Below are 27,052 nucleotides of genomic sequence, written 5' to 3' on the forward strand. Positions count from 1 at the left end.
GGTTTGGTTTAAATATAGAGTTAATTACAGCCGTTATTTTTAAATATTTTGCAATTTTTACGTTTATATCTTTTTCATTTTCATATGTGATCATACATCCTAGGTAGTTAAATGAATTCACCTGTTCTAAGATCTTGTTATCTATTACTATTTTAGTTCTTGCTGGATCTTGTCCTTTAAAGGCCATAGTTTTTGATTTTTCTGTTGATATTATCATACCATAATGTTTGGATATCTCATTTAGATTTAAAATAGCTTTCTGTAAGAACTTAAATTAAGGGGATATTAAATCCCACATAGTTTTAAAACCGAATAAGAAACTCAAAGATTGGAATCAGAGAGATTCTTGCCGAATATAGTAAAACTATAAAGTATCGGCGACACTAGCGTTAGCCAATGCAAGTGACTCCAGTACGTAGTACAATACCGGACGACTCGTTGCAAAGGTGGGGAAGTTCAGATCGCTATTCTTAGGTATTTTCCATAATGTAAAAACACATTTCCTAGGAAATGTATGCTGTTATTACATTATGGAGGGAGGTCACTACCCAGACCGGTTTCAGCCTTTTTTGAGGCTTCATCAGTGAGTAGCTAGACCTAATACCAAAGTGTATAGTGAAAAGAACTTAACTCTGCGAACAAGTTTTCCAAACAGGTGCAACCATTAAGTTACTTAAGTATAAAGAGCTAATAAGCTTCATTTCGGCAATGAAAACATTACTTAAATTAAGGGGATATTAAATCCCACATAGTTTTAAAACCGAATAAGAAACTCAAAGATTGGAATCAGAGAGTTTCTTGCTGAATATAGTAAAACTATAAAGTATCGGCGACACTAGTGTTAGCCAATGCAAGTGACTCCAGTAAGTAGTACAATACCGGATGACTCGTTGCAAAGGTGGGGGAAGTTCAGATCGCTATTCTTAGGTATTTTCCATAATGTAAAATACACATTTCCTAGGAAATGTATGCTGTTATTACATTATGGAGAGAGGTCACTACCCAGACCGGTTTCAGCCTCTTTATACTTAAGTAACTTAATGGTTGCACCTGTTTGGAAAACTCGTTCGCAGAGTTATAAGTTCTTTTCGCTATACACTTTGGTATTAGGTCTAGCTACTCACTGATGAAGCCTCAAAAAAGGCTGAAACCTGTCTGGGTAGTGACCTCCCTCCATAATGTAATAACAGCATACATTTCCTAGGAAATGTGTTTTTACATTATGGAAAATACCTAAGAATAGCAATCTGAACTTCCTCCACCTTTGCAATGAGTCGTCCGGTATTGTACTACGTACTAGGATCACTTGCATTGGCTAACGCTAGTGTCGCCGATACTTTATAGTTTTACTATATTCGGCAAGAAACTCTCTGATTCCAATCTTTGAGTTTCTTATTCGGTTTTAAAACTATGTGGGATTTAATATCCCCTTAATTTAAGTAATGTTTTCATTGCCGAAATGAAGCTTATTAGCTCTTTATACTTAATTTTCTGTAAGATTAAATTTTCAATATTGATTTCTGAAAATTTATTTTTTATTTCAACTGCGCCATCAGAAATTGCAGATAAGATTAAAATATCCTTCCAAAAGAAAAAAACACTTCGCTCAGCACGGAAATACTTCTAACTCTTAACACTCTATCAAGTAACGTAAAACTCGATTCTACAGTCGTGGCAAACTATCCCCTTAGATCATATAGGTTCGATTTTTATGAGCAGTGCATTCGTATGCAAGAATCAGGCAAATTATTTGACAAAGAATACAATTTATTCATACTAATCAAGTTACAGTAAAGGTAAATACTAAGCACACAAAATAATTCTGACACTGTACTTCTCATTAACTTTAGCTTGGATCTTAGCTTATTCAACCTAGTTCAACAATCTTTCACTATGTACACAGACTTTGGTAATAATTGTGCCTACTCTTAAATCATATACTAGAAATGACCTACAATGCTATACATCAGGCAGCTTAAACATTAGGTAACGATACACACTATCTTATCTCACAACTAAGCAGGTAAATTCTCAATATTTAGCTAATAGCCTTCAGTACTGTAGCAATATTAACAAACAAATTCACTAGAGCAATCCTTGCTACAATTCCTGCCATTAGTTTATCATATATAGAAGATCTTACTTGGTATTAAATCATCTAGTCTACGTTGGTAGATCCTTGAGATTGTAACCATCTATTTCATTCTGATATTTCTTTTCACACATGGGCACCTCCTTTCGACATCGACAGAGCACTTCTACTGGTGACAATCAGTAGGCACTTTGGCAGCTGGAAGTCCGAAACTCACTTCTTTCAATGCTTAAGCGACTCATCTAACATCTTCAGATATCTGTTGGCTGGAATGGGTCCCTTGACCTAGAATCGAAGGGGCATACACAAACTGGGAGCTGGAACAGAAATCTGGGCGAAAGCGTACCTATCCAGTGACGACTATCGATAACAGCCTCTCCTCTTTTAGCAGTCCTCTGGCTAAAAGAGGAGAGGCTGTTAAGAAAACAAAGTCGGCTACGTACGACCGACTTTCCCCGACGAAAACATACTACTTGACCTCCGAGTGACGGCGACTCTCCTTTGCCCTCGATGTCTCCCCCTTTTAAGCTGCTCCACTGACCTTGGATTTTGCTACCCTTTCATTCCCTTGGGTATTCACATGGGGCTGCAGCCACCGCCCTTTTTTCGTTGCTGTGTTAAGGCAGGAAACCCCGTACATTATTGACCTTCGTAATAGTGATAGCTTTAGGTCTTATTTTAATCCGTCTGGGATTTTTCTTTGTCTCAAACATTCTATTAATACAATTCTTCTATACATATTTTTCTTTGTCTTAATATTACAATTCATTTATGCATAATTTTTCTTTGTTGTTACAGCAATTCAGCAGTCAGATATTTACAAAAATTACAAGCAAATCGATCTAATTTAAATTCGTAAGTAAAATCAGTATAGAAAGAATTTAATGTAAAATTTCTGTCTATAATTTACAGATTCCCTTCAGGTGCCACTAAAGACAAACAAGACCCAGGTTCAGATCACAGAAAAAAAACTTAAACATAGCAAAGCAGAATGGAAACTACTTAAAAGCCAAGTCAAAATATGATCAATTTCTGTAGATTTACAGTGGTAATGCAACATAACTTTAGCATTAAGGGCATGCTGACACACTATGTTGGCATGGCATGCACAATTGGTAGTTGAACACATACTACCTAATTATGTGCAAAATGAGAACTGTAGCAATGTTTATAACAAGCAATGATTCTGCATTTGTTTTCACTACTATGTTGTTTTGCAGTGCCAGGCAGCTGTGCATACACAAAAAAAGATGTACTTCTGAATACAAATTGAGAAAGCAAGAGAAAAAAAAAACAGCCATAGACCAAAAAGAAAACCTTCTGAAAGTTAGAAGTTTTCGTGAAGAATATGGAATAAAAGAAAGGACATTTTTTTTAAGTCAGAAAGGAAGATTAAATCATTAAAAGGTTAATGGATTCATTTTCTTCTAAAAGAAGCTGGCTTGAAAATGTGGACAAAAATGCTAAGAAGGGATTATACAGTTTTTCCTTTCAAGTACGTTGAGCAGTAAACATGTTCTGGTTAATTTTTTTTTTTTTTGAAGGAAAACCAGGAGTTATCTAATTAGATTTCAATAATCAACTATTCATAGATGAAAAACTGCACTTATTTAAATGTAAAGGAGTTAAATGATTTTCGCTTGTCTGTTCTTATCAAATTCTGTGATTTTTAAAGAGAGGAAATTGGAAGCAGTTTTGTCATATTGTTTTTATTTTTCTGATGTAAAGTTTGTGGACCCTTTTAAATTATAAGTTTAATTTAACTTATAATTTAGTAATTATATTTAACATTTCATGAACACTGTTGCGTGTATAAAATGTTATATACATGCATGCCATAATTATGTCCTTCTTTATTTGTAATAAAGGTATCGGTTTGAATTTATTTTGTCTCTCAATCAATCTCGTCTCTCCCCCTTTTTTTTTCTCCCTAAATTTTTTACAAGAAAAACCATGGATATGAATCTGTTTTATTAACTACAAAAACGGGTTAATAAACTACAAAATACAGCCATGTTTTATTTCCCCTCACCTTTGAGAATATACAAGCACACTCCAATCATACAACAGGTAATAAAGCATTTATTTAGATCAGACACGCAAGCAAAAATTTTTGAATAATTTCCACAAATGAAAAAAATTAGTGTGAATAGCTTGGCTTAACGGAACATGCCAACCAGTTTGGACATCAGTCTACACCATTAAAAGTTTTTCAATTATGGCAAAAAAGATTGTCACATTCACAGATAACTGTAGTATAGCACTTTTCATTTCACTAAGAAGTGAAAAGTGCTACACTACAGCTATCGACAGTGAATTAACTGATGCACGGTTTTCGGCTTTTCATTATCTTTGTTTATAACAACAGTAGTGTGAGGAAAGTTTAGCCTGCAGCTCATCTCAGTGTTTGATACACCATCAACAAGAGCAGGGTTCTGTTCTTGGACCACTGCTGTTTAATTTGTTTATTAACGATATAGGGAAGTATCTACATGTGTAGAGGCTAAAAATCCATTAAACCTCCAACATGAAGAGAAGTATCTAAGAGGAACAGTTCATTTGTTCGCTGATGATGCAAAATTGGGTAGGGCAATAGTGAATGCAGAAGATGTCAAAATCTTGTAGGACGACTTGGATAGATTGGAGTTCTCGGCAAAGGAGAATGGATGACAATTTCATGTGACAAAATGTAAGGTTATGCATTTTGGGGTGAAAAGATTAGCAGCAGTATACCACATTGGTGGAACTGTACTCCAGGAGATTGATGAGGCCAGGGACTTGGGAGTGTTGGTGGATAGGGAGATGAAGTTTAGGGAGCACATTGCAAAAGTGGCTAAATCAGCTCATCAACTCACTTGGTTGTTGAAAAATACTTTGGCGAGCAGAGACAAGCAAGTTATTGTTCCTCTGTAACGAGCCTTGATAAGACCTCGTCTAGACTACTGTGCCCAGATTTGGTCACCTAGGTTTCTTCTTGATGGGCAGGAGGTGGAGAGGATCCAGAGGCGAGTGACCAAGATGATAGCAGGTCTATGGAATGAACCTTATGAGAACAGGTTGAAGATTTGTGGGTTGCAGAAAATAGTTGACAGGCAGAAAAGGGGAGATATGATTGAGACATTCAAATTGCTAAAGGGTTTCTATAGAATTAATTCAGAGGATATTTTTGAGATCAGGACTTGTGGTGGGAAAACTAGGGGACACCAATGAAAGCTGGGCAAGAATATGGTTAGCAAGGGTGTTAGAGCTGGGTTCTTTCCTTTTAGAGTGGTAAATGAGTGGAATAAGCTGCCAGAGTCTGTTGTGGGAGCTATGACAGTGAGTGAGCTCAAGGCAAGGTATGATAGATACTGTGAGAATGTCGTATAGTTGTGTGGACATGATGTTTAGGGCCTCCCTCGATGAGTCTAAGGACTCCCTGGAGTCGCCCGTAATAATAATAATCACTAAATTTAATTATTTTAATCTTAGCATATAATGTAATAAATTTATGTCTTCTTTTCACTGGAGCAGAAGCACCCTTAATTTAAATTTTATTTGCCATTATTAAAGACAATAAAATAACAGTTTTAAACAGATTATAATTACCAGTGAAACAATGAAACAAAGAGATGCAGCAAGCAGTGACAGTAAACAAGCTGCTAACAAAAACTGTGCATCAGTTAATTCACAGGAGAATCATATCACTAAAATCACTGTATGAGTGAATACGGCATCAGATGAGCAGATCATTGTAAAGTGAAGCATCATAAAGTGGGATTTTACTGTACTCAAATCTTTCAGTGATATCAGATTTCTGTTCTTAGGCAAACTTACATCTTGAGTCATTTCTTGCACAAACAAATTACATTCATGGCCTCCTTACCACCAAAATGTTCTGTAAGATAGTACTCCCTACTTATACAAATCCAAATAATTATATGAATCCTAAATTTGTACAAATCAGAGTACTGTATTGACATTTGGGGTGGTTCTTCAACTCTTCTTGACACATGAAAACAGAAACAGTACGGTTTAGCTTCAAAACTAAATGAACAAACTTTTCATCTTTCTTTTACTCCAAAAATTCATTTCATCTTAAACAGTAGAGATGGCATTTTCTCTAAGAACTACCATCTCCAGCTGTTTAAGATGTTCTTCCTTTCTCTGGACTTACCCACATAAACAGCACTTTTATATTTTGCATATGGCATGAATACTACAAAAAAGAAAATAAACTATAGAAAAACTTCGAGAACAGCAAGCAAGGTTCAAACAAAACAGGAGTTGTTTTGTTTGAACCGAGTTATAAATAATATTGTTTAATATGTTAAATAATTAAATAATATGTTGGGATCTGATTTTCACTTTAAGACTGATACCTGAGCAATTGTGGAAACATAAGGATCTGAATTTAAGTTTCATAGATCTGGAAAAGAATATGACACAGTTCCAAGAGAAAGCTGTTCAAAACACTACAATTCATGATAATGTGTATCAAGGATTTAGGCCTTGAATGGCCTGTTCCAGCCTTAGAAGTCATCGTTGAATCATTTAAGAGGACGTCCTGGTTTTCTTTTTTCTAATGGCTTGTACTTTAAGGCTTGTTTTGGTAATCTTTCTGTTTTCATTCTTTGAACGTGTTCCATCCATTCATGTTTATATTTTTTAATTTTTTCTATTACTGGTTCTTGGTTTAATTCTTTCATAATTTCTTCGTTTCTTTTGTGATCAAATAGGGTATATTTTGCAGTTTTTCTCATAAACTTCATTTGTGTTGTTATTAATCTTTGTTTGTCTTTTTGTTTTATTGTCAAGATTTCACTTCCATACATTAAGACTGGTAGGGTAATGTATTGTATACTTTTAGTCTGGTTTGTTTTTGATCTAGATTAGGTTTAAATACAGATTTAATTATACCTGTTATTTTTAAATATTTTGCAATTTTTTCATTTATATCTTTTTCATATGTGATCATACATTCTAGATAGTTAAATGAATTCACCTGTTCTAAGATCTTGTCCTTTAAAGGGCATAGTTTTTGATTTTTCTGTTGATATTATCATACCATAATCTTTGGATATCTCATTTAGATCTAAAATAGCTTTCTGTAAGTTATCTTCAGAATTTGTAATTATTATTTGGTAGTCGGCAAAGAGGAGAGTGTTTAAGTTTACTGTAGGAGAAAGTTTAATTCCTTGATGTAAATTTTTATTCCATTTTATTATTATTTCATTTAAGTAGATATTAAAAAGAGTTCCTGAGAGGGGACATCTCTGTCTGACCCCTTGGTTTATCTCTCTCGTATACGATAGCTCGTGATTTAATCTTATTTGTATTTGATTATTTTCATATATACTAGTGATAGCTTTTAGGATATTATTTGGTATTTGTCTTTCTTTTAATATGTTAAATAATATGTTTCTTTTAACTTTGTCAAATGCTTTTTCAAAGTCAATAAATGCAATATGTGTTTCTAAATTGTATTCTCTTCTTTTCTCTATTATTAATTTTAGACAAAAGGCTGAGTCTATACATGATCGTCCTTTTCTAAATCCATTCTGTACTTCTAAAATAAAGTTTTCGAAATATTTCATTAGTTTGCAATTTAAGATTCTGCTATATATTTTGTAATAACAGGAATTTAGTATACTGATACCTCTATAGTTTAAGGGTCATCTCTATTACCTTTTTTAAAGATAGGAATCATAATTGCTTTTTTCCATTCTATTGGGGGGGATACCAGTTGAATAAATTTTATTTAAAAATAATAAGAGTCTTTCTTTGAATCTTGTTCCTGCATATTTATATAGTTCGGAACCTAGCTTATCTTCTCAAGGTGATTTTCCATTTCTTGTTTCTTTCAGGCTGATTTCTAATTCTTCTTTAGTTATTTCCTTTTCATTGTCGTTAATTGTTTGCCAGTTGTCTTTTTTAAAATATTTGTCTGTCCACAATTCTGTGTAGTAATTTAGAAATTCTTCTCATTTCAGTTCAGTGTTTATTTTTATGTTTTCTTTGGAATCTGCATTTAATTAAGTGTTTCAAAATCTTATATACATTTAGTCTTATTTTATATAAATCATGTTGTAAATTAGAGACAAATTTGTTCCATGATTCTCTATGTCTTTTTCTGACTTCTTTTTTAACTATGGTTCTTATTCTTTTATATTCTATTTCATCTTCTAATCTTTTACTGCTTAACCATTTGTGATAAGCTTCTTTTTTCTTTTTGATTATTTCTTTGATTGTATCATCCCAGATCTTCAGTTTTTTTCTTTTTATTGAATTTTTTAGCCTGTGTAGCTCAGTGGATGTGGCGTTTGCACACCACCGCGCTTGGCCGCACGAAGGAAGTCTTGGTTTCGAGTCTAGTCGGCGACTAGAGGAAATTTTTCTAAGCCTTTTTTCGACCGGTTCCCGAGTTAGTCGATCTCTGGCACGGGCAAGCAGGTTTTTCCTCCCAGAAACTCGGGTTTTTCGTCCTGTAAACTCAAGAAAATCGACTGTAGAACCCACATTATTTCAGACATTAAATATATTTGTGTTAGGGTTAGGGACCACGAGATGGCGGCACATTTGAGCCATCTCTCTTCACTGCGTACCGCTTAATTAGTGATAGCCTTGGGCCATCTGTCTCTGATTGGGTACCAGTGGAGATTGAACTGCCCACTCAGTCTCCAAAAGTTAGATAGGGCTAAATGGCCTCGCCTACTCCCGTATACGGGAATAAAAAGGCGTTAGCTGATTTTTTTTTTTTTTTTTGAATTTTTTGGTCTTTCCTAAGCTTTCATTTGCTGCTGCATTTAGTATCGTTTCTATATTAAGCCATTCTATTTCTTTATTTTGTTTTATTTTATCTAGATATTAGTTAATTCTTTGTTCATATAGCCATTGTACATTTGTGTCATTCAATAGTCTAGTTTTATAAACAAAGGTTTCAAATTTTCTTTTGTTCTTGTTACTTATAGCCATTTAGGTGGTAATCTTAATTTTATTTTAACAAGGAAGTGGTCACTGCTTATTTCATATCCTCTGTGAACTCTAACAGCTAGTGAAAATTTTGATGTCTTTTCATTTAATATAAAATAATCTAATATTGATTTCCATCCTCTTGCTGCCCAAGTATATTTATGTATGTCTTTATGTTTATAGAAGGAATTCATGATTTTTAGGTTATTATAAATTACAGAGTCAATCAATTTTTTACCATTCCTGTTTAGAATATGTTCTCCATGTATTCCTATATTATTATTAATTTTTGTGTTTCCAATTCTTGCATTTAAGTCTCCTGCTAAAATTACGTAATCGTTTTTATTTATTTTATTATATATGTTTTGTAGCTGATTATAAAAATCAATATTATCCTGTTCTCTTCCTTCTTCTGTGGCATATAAACCAATTATTATTAAATAGCCTCTATCTATTTTTATTCTAGCTTCTATTATTGTTTCGTTCCATAATTTATAATGTTTTAACTGTTTTGAAAGGAGTTATGAATCCAAATCATGACTCTTGCTTGTGCTCTTTGGTCTCTGCCAACCCCACTGTATATCACATTAAAATTTTTGGTTCTCATAGTTCCTTTTAATTTCTTTTTGTTTCAATGATTACTGCTATTTTAAAATTTCTTTCATTTAATAGTTGGTCTAATTCAATTTCTTCATATGCTATTCCTCTTACATTCCAGTTTGCTATGTGTATTATATTTTGTCGTTTCCATTTTTGCTTTACCTTTTCCCTTCCAGGGTCGTTTTTCATAGATTCAATCCGATTATCTTTTTCTGGCAGCTTACAGGTAGGATTATGTTCTCCATGTCAGGGGACTAGCCTGACGATGGAATAATTCAGTGGTAGGGCTGCTATTTTAAGGCTTCTGAACTAACACTACAATTATATGATGTAAATGGGACAATGCACTGAGAAATAGACTATATTTAAACTGTAATCAGAATTGAAGGAGGTATATACAGGAAGATGATGCAATGTAAAATTAGGTGCGAGACAAGGAGCACATTATTTCCAATGTAATTCATAATCTATATTATTATTATTAGGTAACACCTCCAGGGAGTCCAAAGACTCATTGAGGGAGGGCACCTGCTGTACAACTCTCTGTCTCCACCAACCACAACTACCTTCATCATCTACACCAATGCCATCTACCACTGACCACCACTAGTATGTTCACAGACAATCACAAATATCCATGCCCATGGTGGGATTTGAACCTGCAGCCTTTTGGCTAGAGAGCAGATACGTTAACCACTCGACCACCCAGGCTGGCACATTACATATATATGTAATGCCTATATAAGCACATATATGCATTACATTATGAAGGAAAGTGGCCTTAGGTCTGATATCAAAATTGAAAATATTCAACTGAGTTTTTACTAAATGCAGATGACACCATATTGTTAAATAAATCAAGTATAAGTTAGCATTATTATTATTATAGAGTTATCTCAATAGAATCAGAAGATTTTCATTGTGGGAGATCCATTATTTGCACACTAGCCATCATTCACACAATACCTATCATACTTATCTTTAAACTTATTTACTGTTGTAGCACCCACCACCACCTCAGGCAACCCATTCATGCCACCCTCTAAGCAAAAAATCTAGTCTTAATACCCTTGCTAACTGCACTCTCACACAACTGGTGAACCCTTGTTTTTTTCCCCTTCTTGCTAAGCAGTCAAAAAAAAGTCTTCAGTGTCAATTCTATAAAATCCCTTTCATAACTTTTATGCTTCTATCATGTCTCTTCTTTTTCAACTATCAGCAAATTTTTGAAGCCTACAGACCATCAATCTATTCTCATACGGAGCATTCCACAGTCCTACCACAATCTTTTTCACTCAGCCCTGGATACTCCCCCCCCCCCCCAAACAGAATCTAGGAGTCCAGATCTGGGTGCCACAATCCAGATGTGGCCGTAAGTTCCCATGAAGATGGCAACGCAACGTGACGTTGCCGAAATATAGGAAGTATATATTAAAGTTTATTTTAATTTATATTCCAGTATACGTTGTGAATTCCTTAAGTTATTTAGTAATCATCCACGTAGATTCCTTCGCACGCAAGGCCTGCCAATACAGTAAACTGAAGCTGAAGTTATCGAGACAACTGAATCGTTTGACATTCCTAAAACGCTGCCGGGATAATCAGGTAATCCCAAATTGTGTGAAATTTAAGCACTGTTTCTTTTCACAGAAGGCTCTCCGAATTTATAACCATGCTAGCTTCGCTTTGCTACGAGAACAAATTACGCCACGCGCGTTCTCCTAGCTGACGCTAACAAAGCTATTCGGGCGCTAGAGGAAGAGCTTTGCAACACGCTGAATCACGAACTTTGATCGATTCTATATGACATCTCGTGAACTTTGGCAGATAAAGAATTTGAGAAAATACGGAATCAACATATCAAGAAATTTTATAATTTAAAAAAGAACTCTACCTCCGAACCAAAACTACCACTCAACACGGTAGTCAATCTTCTTTCATGAATTTGAAACTTGAAGCACTCAACACTCTTGCATGTGGACACAATTTCGCCAATGCTCCTAGAAAAATACCGGCCAAAGAAATTATGATCCAGATCGAACATGGCATCCACCACCTTCCAAACCACATCACCAACAATATTAGACTGGATGTAGCCTGTGTTCTCACCTAAGCAAGACCACCAAAAACCAACATATCCAATAGTGAATATAAGGCTCCACAGGAAATGAAGAAAGACAAAGAAATAGTAATCACCAAAGCGGATAAGGGGAACGCCACCATGGTGCTCAACCATACTGACTACACAGGTAAGCTTAATGCTTTATTATTAGAATGGGCTACTTACCTCCCCATTGAATACAATCCCACAACTCACAAATTAGAAAACTCCATAGGCTACTTAAAGTCACTTCTTGGCCTGTGGAAGTTACTAACAAATTAAAACCTTTTAACTCTAGACACCCCCCCCCCCCCGTATATATATGGGCTCCCAAAAATACATAAACAAAATGTGCCATTATGTCCCATAATGGATGGCATTGATTCCCCCACATACAAATTAGCCAAATCACTTAAGGAATTGACAACGTACATAAGAATATAAATTAAATTACAGTTGAATAAATATTTCTGATATTTCGGCAACATCATATTGCCGTCTTCAAAAGGAACAACTTACAAAAAAGGCATGTGCACGTAGGCACTACAACACAGTAACTGAGAATGAAGTGAAGAAGCTATTGTTCTCCTAAAAGTCCTGATGGTGCCCTCTAGTGGGCTATGTAGGTGTTCTTAGCCGTTGGGCTGAAGGTCTGCTGATGTAAGCCTCCCAAATTTGGAGCAGTCCCATGCAACCAAATTTGTTGAGGTTTGGATTGTTTCTTAGGGCTGAGGCTGATTTCATGAATAGTCTTTCGACTTTGAACTTGCTACGGTATATTATTGTAGCTTTCTTCCACCGTATTCTGTGGCGTGTGTATCCAGAGTATGGTCTGCAAGACCCGAGTGGCTGTACTTGTGAAACCGGATGTAGTCCTTGTGTTCCGAAATTCCGATATTCACTGCCCTGCCTGTTTGGCCAAAGTAAGACAGTTTACAGCTGCAAGGGACCTGGTATACTGTTATAATCTGTTATTTTTATTATTATCTTATTAAAATATGTTATCAAATCTTCAATTATATCTTGTCATCTGCGCCTTTGTAAAAACTATAGTTATCTTGTTTGAAGCTTATCTTCTTGACCCTTATTATACTTCTGACTTATGGCCACAAATAATAAAGCTGACATGTGCAAAACTTACAGAACAAAAAAATCGCCTCAGGCTAGAACCAATCTGTCTGTCTGACCTACTGGTGTTTATTCTCAACTGAATTTAGAAAATTTATTTAGTTTCTAGCTGCACCACCAAATTCGTGGGCAGGAGTTGAATCTCCCTCCAAAAGAATAACACACAGTCAAACACATGGAACCTCTCTCTCTTAATTCTAACTAAATCTAGCAACTTAAATTTTCTGTTATGCAGTTCGTTACAATATCTACCTTAACGCTCACACAGATTCGAGTTTAATTAGTAGTGCATTGGACTCAGAAATCAGGCAAGTTATTTAAACAAGAAAACAGTTTATTTAACATCAATGAAATGTACAATGGGTCAATTTTTTTAAGTTCTAAGTAAATTAGCTTCTATGCTTCAAATTACAACTAATGACTACGTCTTCAATTTAGTTCCTCATCATATTCAATTCTGGTAAGACCATGTGTCTATAATTTTCTCTCGTTAAACTTGGTTATACTCAGATTAATCTTACATAACATTCTACAGGCTTAGGCAATAGCCATAACATTGAATACACGATGTTTCACCTTAAATTTTTAACCAGACCTTCTCTCACATAAAACAAAATATCTGAACTATCATCATAAGGATTAAAGTCCTCAAGTATCATTATAAAACAATTCCCTTAATTAAATCACTGTTGCAATCTTTTTCTCTAGTTAAGCAATGGAAAGATCTTACTTGAACAGAAGTCTGCACTTCTCTGAATGATCCATGAAATCATCTCCTTCTGTTATCGTTTGATTTTAGCACTGAACTCGGGTAACTCTTCTGGGGATTGTGAAATCCTTAATTTAATATCAGCGAACATCAGGAACGTGCCAACACGGAAAATCGGCATCTAATTTCTTCTAAAACAGCTTATCTTAGTTGCATCAGTCCTTCGGCAATTTTCTATCTGGAATGCAGGTCTCCGATGGCTATTACAAATTATCTCCCACGATGTTAGCAAAACTCCACTGCCATAGCGTACAATGCGTAACTTCAGGTCGGAACCCCATGTGACCTCAAAACTTCTTGCTGACCCAGAAAGGACTGGATGAACTCTAACTTCATGAACTGCCCTGCCAGGAACCAAACTGAATCGCCGCACTGAACTCCCTTTCTCGCCATCGCAACTTATCTGGCTCCGATGACCTTGGGGTTCGCTTACGTCATCGCCCCTAGGTACTTTGGTGGTCTACACCCGCCACCCTTCTTGATCGGTGCATTCAGACGGGAAACCCTCCACACTGTTCACCCTTGAGGTTGCAGTTGCCCCAGGTCATTTGTTAATATGTTAATAATTCCAGATGGATTAAGGTATTAATCCGTCTGGAATTACCGGTGACTAAGAGGTTTCTTTAGATACAATTAATATTACACTTATTTTTCTGTTCTTTTACAAAACCCTTTGAGGTGACAATATTCAGTATTATACAAAAAATATTATTTTCAAATTAAAAATATGAAAACTTCTCTATTTACCCACAAGTATTTTTAGTGAATTTTGCTTACCAGTAAAATCGGTATACAAGAGGTTTTTGAATAAAGTTCTTTGAATACACGATTTTACAATACACCAAGTAGGTCTAGGGGAAGCGGTTGGTCTTTAGTGGAGCAGATAAGGAATGCCAATTTTCTGTATGGTCTGTAACAGGAGATCAAGTCATGTTTTTTAAAGATTTTGGTAATTTTTTCCGAGGTGCCTCGGATATAGGGAATGGTGATGGATTTAGAGTAATCCTTGTTGTGAAGGGGGGGGGATTGTGGTTTGTTGGTTTCAATATTCTTTGGATTTTATGGGGGGGGGGTAGCCATTGGCTGAAAAAGTGTTGAGGATGTGATTTAGTTCAGTGTTTAGGGCCTTGTTGTTTGAACAGATTAGTTTAGCCCTGTTGTATAGTGTTTTCACCACTCCATATTATTGTGAGAGAGAGGTGGTGGGATTGTTGGTGAATGTAATTTATATTCTTATGTACGTTGTCAATTCCTTAAGTGATTTAGTAATGCATAACCAACGTATAAACTTGTTTACGAGAATCACCATCATCCACAGAGATTACATCACACAGAAGGCCTGCTAATATGGTAAAATGAAGTTGAAGTTATCAAGCCAACTAAATCATCTGACTTTCCTAAAACGCTGCTGGAATAATCAGGTAATCCCAAATTGTGTAAAATTCAAGCACTGTTTCGTTTGACAAAAAGCTCTCCGTATCTATAACCACGCCAGCTACACTTTGCTTCGGGAACAAATTGCCACCACGCGGCTTCTCTTAGCTGACATTAACAAAGCTATTCGTGCACTTTAAATCATGAGCTTCGGTCAATTTTACATGACATCTCGTGTACCGGCAGCAGACAAAGAATTTGAGAGAATATGGGGTCGACATATCAAAAAATTAAAAAAGAACTCCACCATCAATCCAAAACTTCTTACCAACACCGTAATCAACCTTTTTTCAGTCACCATGAAGCAAGAAGCACTCAAAGCGCTTTCACGTGGCCACAACTTCGCCATTGCTCCCAGAAAAATACCTAGTGAGGATATTATGATCCAGATCGAACGCGGAATACGCCACCTTCCGAATCAAATCGCCAACAGTGTAAGACTGGATGTAGCTTGTGTCCTCTCCAAAACAAGACCGCCAAAAACCAACATATCCAACAAGGAGTACAAAGCTCTTCAGGAAATGAGGAATAATAAAGAAATAGTTATCACCAAAGTGGATAAGGGAAATGCAACTGTAGTACTTAACCAAACGGACTACACAGGTAAGCTTAATGCTCTTCTATTAGATCAGGCTACTTACCTCCCTATTGAATACAATCCCACCAACTCACAAATCAGAAAACTTCACAGGCTCCTTAAGAAGGTCACTTCTTGGCCTGTAGAAGTTACTAACAGATTAAACCGTTTAACTCTATATCCCCTTGTATTTATGGACACCCAGAAATACATAAAAAAATGTGCCATTACGTCCCATAGTGGATGGCATTGATTCCCCCACATACAAATTAGCTAAACATTTGGCCAAAGCATTCACACACTATACTGGCAACACATCATCACACATAAAAAACTCAGCCCACTTCAAAGCCAGGCATAGAAAACCTTACACTCCAACATACCGACACTGACATAATGGTCAGCTTTGATATCTCCTCCTTATTCACAAATGTCCCACTCACAAGCTAAATTTTCTCCTGATATCTCAGCCCCCACCCTCACAACAAGGATTACTCTAAATCCATCACCATTCTCTACATCCGAGGCACCTCAGAAAAAAATTACCAAAATCTTAAAGTTATTAAGACACTATACAACAAGGCTAAACTAATCTGTTCAAATGACAATGCCCTAACCACTGAACTAAATCACATCCTTAACACTTTCTCAGTCAATGGCTACAATCCCCAAAAAATACTAAAACCAGTAAACCACAGCCCCTCCCTCCCCTTTCACAAAAAAGGTTACTCTAAATCCATCACTATTCCCTACATCCGGGACACCTCGGAAAAAAATACCAAAATACCCTTATCCGCTCCACTAAAGACCAACCACTTCCCCTAGACCTACCTGGTGTGTACCAGGTCCTTGAAGATGTAAGCTGTCCTACTTTGGCCAAACAGGCAGGACAACGAATATCAGAATTTCGGAACACAAGGACTACATCTGGTTTCACCAGTACAGCCACTCTGGGCTTGCAGACCATGCTCTGGATACACGCCACAGAATACGGTGGAAGAAAGCCACAGTAATACACCGCAGCAAGTATAAATTTGAAAGACTATTCATAGAATCAGCCTCAGATCTAAGAAACTTGCCAAACCTCAACATATTTGCATTTTTGAAAATTATGGAGACAACTACTGTGTCTGAATAAAAACTTTAGTTTAATATAACAAAAATCTACATTTGACGTTTCGACCTTTATGTCAAGGTCATCTTCTGGAGCATACAACTATTTTGTCGCCTGTGCGGCCAGATCACGAACACGTCGTCAACGTATCTAAGCCAGACTGTCGGTCTTAGTGTGGCGAAATCAAGAGCCCTTTGCTCAAAGGTTTCCATGTAGAAGTTAGCGATTGGGAGGGGATAGTGGTGAGCCCATGGCTGTACCTTCTTTTTGTAGGTAGAATTTGTTTTGCCACACGAAGTAACCAGACTTTAGTACGTGGGCAAAGAGGGCCATAATGTCGGGCGGAAATTTGTTCTGTAGTAGAAGAATTTTGTCATTGATGGGGACATTAGCGAAAAGGGCAGAAACGTCGAAACTGAATAATAAGTCATCTTTGTCAAGTGTTATGTTTTTAATTTTGTTTATAAAGTGTTGTGTGTTTTTTATGTAGGAGGGGGAATGACCTACCAACTCCTTGAGTGTTGCTACTAATTTCTTGGCTGGGTGGTAATTGGGACTGTCTATTCCTTCCATGATTGGTCGAAGGGGCACATTTTGTTTGTGTATTTTCGGAACCCCATATAATCTGGGGGGGGGCGTAGTGGTGTTTGAGTTTTTTAACCGTGTCTGGTGGCCAAGAAGTGACGGACTTGAGTAGTGTTTCTGTTCTTTTCCTTTATCCTTTTTGTTGGGTTATAATTTACCAATTTATATGTGTTGTTATCGGCTACTAGTTGATTCATTTGAAGTACGTATGTTGACCTGTCAAGGATAACAGTGGTATTGCCTTTATCTGCTTTCATTGTTATTATGTTTTGTTCAGCTTTTAATGATTTAATTGCTGCTAATTCTGTTTTTGTCAGGTTGTTCTGTATGGTTTTCTTAGTATTCAGGACATTACTGGTTTCTAATCGTATTTTATCTGCTATATTGTTAGGTAGGGATCTGATGCCTCTTTCAGTGTGGTAGATAAAATCCAATTTGTTTACCTTTTTCGGTGTTATTGCATAGTTCAGTCCTTTATTTAGTAGCGTAAGTTCGCCGTTGTTCAGGGTGTGGCTTGATAGGTTAATCACACGGTTCTTGCTTGTCGGTGGTTGGTCGCTCCTTGTCTCCCTTGTTTGTTGTTCATTGTTGGTGTTTATTGGGGAGGAAGTCCTCTGATTGGATGGATTCCTGTGATTGGCTGCCATATTTTGTCGTTGTTTCAACTGTGGAATTTTTTCTTGAGTTTTTCTTTATTCTTTTCCAGGGTATGTATGGCCGAGTTGTCAGTAATTCTTTCAAGTGTTTGTAGAATGTCTGGATTAACATAGTTCGATAGTTCGGATTGTAATTTAGAAACCAGATTTTGTGTTGTAGCTAGGTTTTGAAGGGCTGTTTGAATCTGTTCTCTAAGCATTGCTTTTTCTGTGCGGTCATAGATATGTAGTGCCTTAGCAGACGTAAATTTCTTTTTTAGCCTGATGCAGATCGGAATAAGGTTATTGTCTCTGCATCTTTTTAAAAAGGCAAGCCGATTGATCAAGAGAGACGAATCTTTAGCTTACCATAGCGATTGCAGCGCTTGTGAGTATCATTTCCATGGATGATCTGAATCCTTTCTTTTAGGCTTGCACGGTGATCGAATGCATTTTTGAAAATTATGGAGACAACTACCGTGTTTGAATAAAAACTTTAGTTTAATATAACTAAAATCTACATTTGACGTTTCGACCTTTATGTCAAGGTTATCTTCTGGAGCATACACAGGAAACAAGCTATACTACAATCAAACTGGTTTGTTAAAGACACTGATCAACCGCTACAACAATTGTTGGCCTGACCTCTGGTGAGAAAAAAAAAAATAAATAAATAAAAATAAAATAAAATAAAAACTTATACATCAACGCCAGAGTCCTATTATTAGTGTTGTCTACTATATACATATATTAACATCATTCCGCCATGCTAAGACCGACAGTCTGGCTTAGATACGTTGACGACATGTTCGCAATCTGGCCGCACGGGCGACAAACGCTAAACACATTCCTCAGCCACCTGAACAAACAACACGAACGCATACAATTTACCATCAAAATCGAAAACCAAAATTCGCTCCTGTTCCTAGACACACTAGTCACACGTCTTCCTTCAGGCAGTCTATCCTTCACGGTCTACCGAAAACCGACACACACTGGCTAATTCATACCACCACCCATCACAAAAATATGGAGTCATTAACACCCTTAAAAACAGAGCCACAACTATCTGCTCTAACCAACAAGCCCTGAAACAAGAACTAAAAATCATTAGTGACACATTCATAAATAATGGCTATAACAAAAATACTGTTAATAAAATACTCTATAAAACTACAACAAAAACGAATCTAGATTACAGTAAAACCATAGCCATCCCATACATTAAAGGGTTATCAGAAAAAATCAACAGAATCCTACAACATTATAACCTCAATGCCACCTTTAAACCACCCACTAAACTTAAAACCATATTCAACTCCTCTAAGGATCCTCTCCTCCCATTAGCACATCCTGGAGTCTATTGCATCCGCTGCACCTGTAACTTACCGTACATTGGTGAAACAGGACGGACAATCCCTATACGCAAGAAAGAACACATTAGACACATTAAATATAACCATTATGGTGAAGCAGGCCTCTCAGACAAGCACTCAACACCTTACACCAAATCAACTGGAAAAGCACCTGCTCCTTACACCGCACAAAAACCTGGTACGAAAGGAAATTTAAGGAATCCTGCGAAATCCTGATAAACCACCCAAATATCAACAACAAAGATGGCATGAAAATTCCTAGGATCTGGATGGCACACATTCAGCCTACCAATATGAAAGATCCAGCATAAGTCAGGATTCTAGCCAATCCTTAGCTAGTATTAGAAACCATTTCATACCAACTGGCTGGAATGATGTTAATATATGTATATAGTAGACAACACTAATAATAGGACTCTAGCGTTGATGTATAATTTTTTATTTTATTTTATTTTTCTCACCAGAGGTCAGGCCAACAATTGTTGTAGCGGTTGGTCAGTGTCTTTAACAAACCAGTTTGATTGTAGTATAGCTTGTTTCCTGTGTATAGTTGTATGCTCCAGAAGATGACCTTGACATAAAGGTCGAAATGTCAAATGTAGATTTTAGTTATATTAAACTAAAAAAAAAACTACTGTGTTTTTATTCAAACACAGTAGTTGTCTCCATAATTTTCAAAAATGCATTCGGATCACTGTGCAAGCTTAAAAGAAAGGACACTCAACATATTTGGATGCATGAGAATGCCCCAAATTTGGGAGATGTACATCTTGAGAACTTCAGCCCAACAGCCAAGAATACCTAATATAGCCCGCTAGCAGACACCATCAGGACTTTAGGAAAAACAATAGTTTCCTCACTTCGACCTCATTTGATGTTTTTAGTGCCTGTGTGCACGTGTCTTAATCTTATGTTCCCATGAAGATGGCAACATGACATTGCCGAAATAGGAAGTATATATTAAAGTTTATTTTAATTTATATTCCAGTATATGTTGTGAATTCCATAAGTTATTTAGGAATCATATGCAACCAACGTATAAGCCTTTCTATGAGAATTACATTCAACTTTTATAGGAGAACCTATAAAACAAGTAAAACACATTTCAGCTAAAGTTAGGCACAAACCTCAATGAAAATCAGTATTCATGACAAGTTATCCTGACAGATGGTGTACAGGGTATTACGATAGTACTATGTAAAAAGTTACATCATCCTTACTATAATGCAAAATGTTGGTATAACATGACTTTTGGTAAATTAAATATGGAAATAGACAACAGAATTAGCAAAGCTATATTGTGGGAAGCCAAATGAATAAATTTATATGGAATAAGAGATATCAGTCAGAATGCTAGCAATATAGAAGAGTGTTAAAGCTAATTTTAACTTATGGATCAGACAGTTGAATCACAAGTAAAATAGTTTGATCAAAGACTGAAGAGTTCTGAGAAAAAGGAAGGAAGTGAACAAAATAGTATCAATGACAGAATCATATTCAATATAAAGATATTAGGAAGGAACTTGACACTGTTAGCATTCAGAAATGTGAACATAGTTAATCTCGGGTGGTATAGGCCGCTGAAAAGAATAGAAGAAGAAGAAAGATTTGCAAAGCATGTATTTGATGTTAAGACAACTCATAGGAAGATCAACATGTATGTAGATTGGTGCAGTCTTCCTTAGAAGACTGAAATATAACAGCTGAGGATACTGGAGACTCGGAAGAAAAAGAAAGACTAATTTTGAGGAAAATTGTCAATAGCAAGCTAATAAGAATGTAACCTTTTCATGTTGAACCATCTTAGTATACCCCTTGAGGATAACAGAAATGTGATGATAAAATTATAAATCAGTATTCAAAGTACCTTCCATTATCCATTCTCTAAAAACACGAAATCCACCTTATCAGTATAATACAGGATCTTCTACTAATATAGACTAATCTATTACAGACAAACTGAAAGCTCATCAGCAAAAAGTTATATTATAGGCAAGGTTATATATTACAGTTATATTATATGTATAATATAACTTTCTTGACTGTGCCTTCATGCCAGTGATTAAAGTGGCAGCCATTTTACCACTGCTTTGCATGCTATAGTCAGACAGGATACTGATCATATATAAAAGGAACACAAAAAACACCCATAGAACCTGAAAATAAGGATATCGCAAAGTATGAAGTTGATGCACAATAGTCTACTGGAATATAACAGTACTGAATAACAGAAAGTAGTAGATTCCTCCTAGAAAAAGAATGTTTAACATTAGAGCCTTTATTTCTTCTAAGAAGTATTTTCTACAATCGACACTTTTTTTACAATTTCTACAATCCATCAGAACAAAACCCCACACCTAAAGGACCATTTAATGGATACTATCCATTCCCTTTCTCAGTGAACTAAGAACACTTACTAAAAACAACTATTACATTCCATAATATTTCAAGTGAAATACTGTGGAATGTAACTCATATATGGAACATTTCCCTAAGCGAAATTCACTTTTGTTGTCATAATGTCTCTTCTCATATGAAATTAAATGCCTATGTTCACTGAACTGTTGAGAAAGTATACAGACAAAATGAAAGAGGAAAAAAAATCTTGTTTCAAATATTTCAATTGTAACCAGGCTTTTGTATTCTCCCATTCAAGTCATGTTACACTGAGCAAAATATATAGGAGCTGATAAAGTTTTTTTTCACTTAGTAACAAATTAAACTTGCCAAGGAATTATATTCTTGTTAAATTTGTAACCAGTGAAAAAAAAATTTCTACATCTATTTCTAATCCAGAGCATTTTGATAATAAGATGGCATATCTTTTTGCTACTTGTATATGGAAAATATATGACCTGCATTAATTCAACCCTGGTATCTCTTCTGGATATATCGAAGAGACCTAAAAAAAAAATAAATAAATAAATAAATAAAAAAAAAAGGGGGGGTCAAGGCCAGTTTGGGTAGTGACTCTTCCCATAATGCATAATATTATACATGTCCAAAAGGATGCATGCTTTACATTATGGGACACTTAGGCAATTGATGCAAAGACATCAACCTCTATATACAAGTAGCCTAGTCATGAAGATATTTCACACACAATCTTTGTTTGCTTACACATGGATAAAGGATTAACCTCCTTACCGGCCGAGGTGGATGAAATAGTGAGACCAAATTGTATTTCTTATCCATGTTATTCAACAGGTGTTACAGAATCATATCCAGATTTAGCTGGATGTCTATAGATGTCATGGCCAGTTGGGGGTAAACGAATATAACTTCTTGGCAAGTTTAATTATATATGAGCTGATATTAAATTCTAATTTCCCTTATATGTGCTAAGAATTAATAAATTAAAAACTTAATTTTGTATGTTAGTCAAGTAGATAATAATTTAATATCCGACGTTTCACTGACTGATATCTGTCAGCATTTTCAAAGGATACACTGGTAAGCAATAGAAAGTAACAAAAACTAGGAAACTAACCGACAATTCTAAAAATTATATAAGGTTATCACTGTGCGTGATACAATGATATAATACGCGTGTCACAAGTACAATGTTTTATTTGTTGAGAAATTTTAAGAATTTTTTAAAAAAAATATGGTATTATAAATGCCTATTTATCTCACACTCTGTTGTGAAAACATTAATCCAAAAATATTATTTTTAATAATATAGTACAACTACAATCTAAGCTGTAAATAATTAAGAACTTACCAGAAGAATGTCATAGTTCCATCATCAAAAACATTCTTTTGCTTATATCCTTCCCAGTCATGCACAGTAGGTATAGCTTTATCCAACTCAACTGAATCACCATTTCCGACATTGTAAACTTCTGACCTCTCTGTACTTTCTCTAAGAACAGTATCCATTTTAGGTTAACATATAGATATCTTCCTTAAGCGATTGGCAGTATTTTATATTTATGTCTGAAAGAGAAATCTCTACTGTAAAAACAAATGTCAAAATAGTTATTCAACTATACATAATGGGTTTTCAACAGAATTAATCAACATGATCCATCAAGATTTGCAGCATATTTTTTGTTGTCTTATTTTGTTCTACCCTCCCCCTTTCAGGATGTCCTAATCAATATTCACTCAATTTCTGCAGGCTGTGTACATGAAAAACATTTTGTGTGCAAGTTTCCAGTCTCAGACTAATCATGTGCAGTAGCCTGTGCTCATAAAAGTGAAAGCTACAATCCAAAAATCCTAAATTATTTCACTTAAATCATCTCTAAAAAAAATCCATTACTGTTTGCACGAGTTCAAGTGACTGTACTGTATAGACAGTACAGTACAAACAAATTGATGCTGCTGACAAGAGCAGCATCAGTTTGCCTACACGGCACAGACTAAAAATAACTAATTACAATGTATTAAGTTGAATAGATTCGAGTAATACTGGAATGGACAAATTGGAGAAATTAATAAATAAAATAGGTGACAAGTAAGATTTATCATGTAATTTGTTTTAATAGCATGATAAAAAATTGTTAACTGTATACTTGAAATTCTGAAATCAAAAATTTTGTACGTGCAGTTACAAGGCATGTGCACTCCCTTTTTGACTGGTGTGCACATACATAGTTTAGAGGGAATGTTGGTTCTAATCAAAGAATCCTGACAATGCTTCTTTAGAGGTTTTCCTTCCATCATTCCTTTAGAGTCACTTCCATTCCTCTCAGAAATTAGGCATTACGACACCCAAAGGAACCAGGTAACCGCTATCTTACAAAATAAAGTCAAACTTAAAAAGAAACTCCAAACTTTATTCTATTCTTAGATTCTCAATGGATATTTGAATCATGCAGTCAGCATGATTTTCCAACAATCCTCCTCTCCAGAACTACAACATACAGTACACAGATTTGATCTTCATCTCATACATTGGTAATTATTATTATTATTTGGTTATTTTTTTTATTTGAAGTATTATTTTTATATAAATTTTTTTATGTGTGAAGATGTGTTGCCAGTATATTGTGTGAGCACTTTGGCTAAATGTTTGGCTAATTTGTATGTAGAGGAATCAATACCATCCACAATGGGACATAATGGACATTCTGCTTATGAATTTTTGGTAGGCCATATATTTGGGGGGCGGGGAGGGAAGAGATCTAGAGTTAAAAAGGTTTTAGTTTGTTAGTCACTTCAACAGGCCAAGAGGTATTCTTAAGGAGCCTATGGAGTGTTCTGATTTGGAAGCTGGTATAGGGAGGTAGGTAGACCGATCCAAAAGTAAAGAGACAAGCTTAATTGTGTAGTCCTTTTGGATCGGTCTACCTCCCTCCCTATAGAATATGATCCCATCCCAAATCTGAACACTCCATAGGCTCCTCAAGAAAGTTACCTCTTGGCTTGTGGAAGTGACTAACAAACTAAAACCTTTTTAACTCTAGACCCCCCCTCCCCCGAATATATGGACTACCAAAAATCCATAAGCAGACTGCACCATTACGTCTCATTGTGGATAGTATTGACTCCCCCACATACGAATTAGCCAAAGTGCTCACGCACAAATATACTGGCAACACACCTTCACACATAAAAAAACTCTGCACACTTTAAATAATCACAGTAATTAACTTTAATGAAATGAAAGTACACATATTTCGTACTAAAAATAACAGTACATCATCAGTGCATAAAAACAAGCAAATCAAGGAAACGGGAATACAAGATGCATACAGCAGTTGGTGGTTTACCAATTAAAAACTTTTGCTGCATGCAAGAAGGAGAAAGAAATAGAAGAGGAGAGAGAGATTAGTTGAATTTGCTGCAGCTGAACAACTCTTTATCATGAACACTTTTTTCAACAAATGCCTAGGAAGAAGATGGACTTGGCAATCACCGAATGGAGACACAAAAAAGGAAATTGACTACATTTTAACACACTGTAAAAGACTGGTACAAAATGTTGGTACAATAGGCGAAACATACTTCAACATAGATTCTGACCACAGACTCCTCAAAGCCATTATAAGAATAGACCACAAAAAAAAAAAAAAAACATATCAGGGCAACATCAAACCATAAAAGACAACCCAAACAAATAGACTACCACAAGTTCAGGAAGTACATAGAAGAGACCGAATGGACTATTAAAAACTGTTACATAAATGATGACTACATTGACTTTATTAATAAATTCAACGAGTGCAAGAAAAAAATTAGAAATTCCTGTGAAACAAAAAAAAAGAGAAAGACTCTCACCTCAAACTCTAGAACTACTGAAAAAGAGAAAAGAACTGAACAAATCTGAAGAAAATTTTCTAGAATACAAAATTATCTGTAAATTACTAAGGAAAAGAATTCCAGAAGACTACAAAGCTTTCAGGATACAAAAATTAAGAGAAGCAGCGCAGGCAAAAACCAGCCTGAAAAAAATAGAGAAAGACTTAAATTTTAAACAGTCAATTCCATCTGCCTTACAGGATCAAAATGGAGAAAAACATACTAATAGAAAAAGGATAGAAGAAATTGTGCAGAATTTTTATAATGATCTCGATGCAACTAAGTGCCAAGTTTCAGAATCTATCATTCCAAAACCAAGCAATATACCAGATGTACTTCCAGAAGAAATAGAACATGCCCTTAAGAAAATGAGTCAAGGAAAAGCCTCAGAACTTGATTATGTTAAAGTTGAAGAAATCCAACAAGGTGGGCCAATTATTTTCAAAGCCTTGGCTGCCAGATTCACGTGGTACTTCAAAGAAAGAAAGATTCCAGAGGAATGGAAAACCTCAAAAACCATACTTCTATTCAAAAAAGGGAACAAGGAAGACATAAAAAACTATCGTCCAATCTGTCTACTCTCTCACATATATAAGATCATGAACAGAGTAATACCGAACAGAATCCAAAACACTCTAGAAGACAACTCCAGCAGAGAGCAGGCAGGATTCAGAAGAGGCTTCTCCACAACAGATCATATCCAGGTCATTTCACAACTAACAGAAAAATGCAGAGAATACCGAATCCCTCTATGTTTCCTCTTTATTGATTTTAAAAAAGCATTTGATACCATAGAACACAATGCAGTCATCAGTGCCTTACTGGAAATAAATGTGGATCCTACTTATATCCACATGATAAAAGAAATTAACAAAAATCAGACCACACAAATACCCCTATTTGATCAACCTATAAATATAGATATAAAGAGAGGGGGTCTGCCAAGGCGATGTGATCTCCCCAAATCTATTTACCAGCACTTTAGAATACATTCTGAAAAAAATAGACCTAAACGGAGGAATAAGCACAGATGGTGAAAAGCTACAAATTCTTATGTTTGCCGATGATCTAGTACTGATATCCCACAACCCAAAAGACCTAGAAGAAATGGGTGAAAAAGTATACACAAACCGCAGTAAGATAGGCTTAGAAATGAATCTAGAAAAAACAAAATGGATCAAAAACATCTACACAGACAGTCACCTATGTATCGATAACATCCCTATAGAACAAGTTGACTCATACAAGTACTTAGGACAAACAATAAAAATGAATAACAATTTATCTGAAGAACTAGCAAAAAGAAAAAAAGCTGCATGGCTATCATTCAACAGACTAAAAGAAACGCTTACTGATCCAAATCTTGACATCTCTCCGAAGGCAAAACTATTTAATAGTGATATTCTACCATCACTCACATATGGATCAGAAACATGGAACA

At 35.6% G+C, this 27,052-nt stretch overlaps 1 protein-coding gene across 2 annotated transcripts in view; it reads right to left on the minus strand.

Moving 5' to 3' along the window:
* LOC150092522 (phosphatidylserine synthase 2-like) overlaps positions 1 to 27,052 on the minus strand; it is a 227,124-nt gene that overhangs the window by 171,844 nt on the left and 28,228 nt on the right. For both annotated transcript variants that reach the window (XM_090414516.1, XM_090414515.1), the window contains exon 2: positions 23,087 to 23,301. In XM_090414516.1, the coding sequence (XP_090270642.1) occupies positions 23,087 to 23,244 (158 nt within the window). In that variant the 5' untranslated portion in view covers positions 23,245 to 23,301. The remainder of the gene's footprint in view (positions 1 to 23,086; positions 23,302 to 27,052) is intronic.

The sequence above is a fragment of the Typopeltis vanoorti genome, chromosome 25 (assembly GCF_054136105.1).
Source record: "Typopeltis vanoorti isolate ZY-2024b chromosome 25, IOZ_Tvanoo_1.0, whole genome shotgun sequence".
NCBI lineage: Eukaryota > Metazoa > Arthropoda > Arachnida > Uropygi > Thelyphonidae > Typopeltis > Typopeltis vanoorti.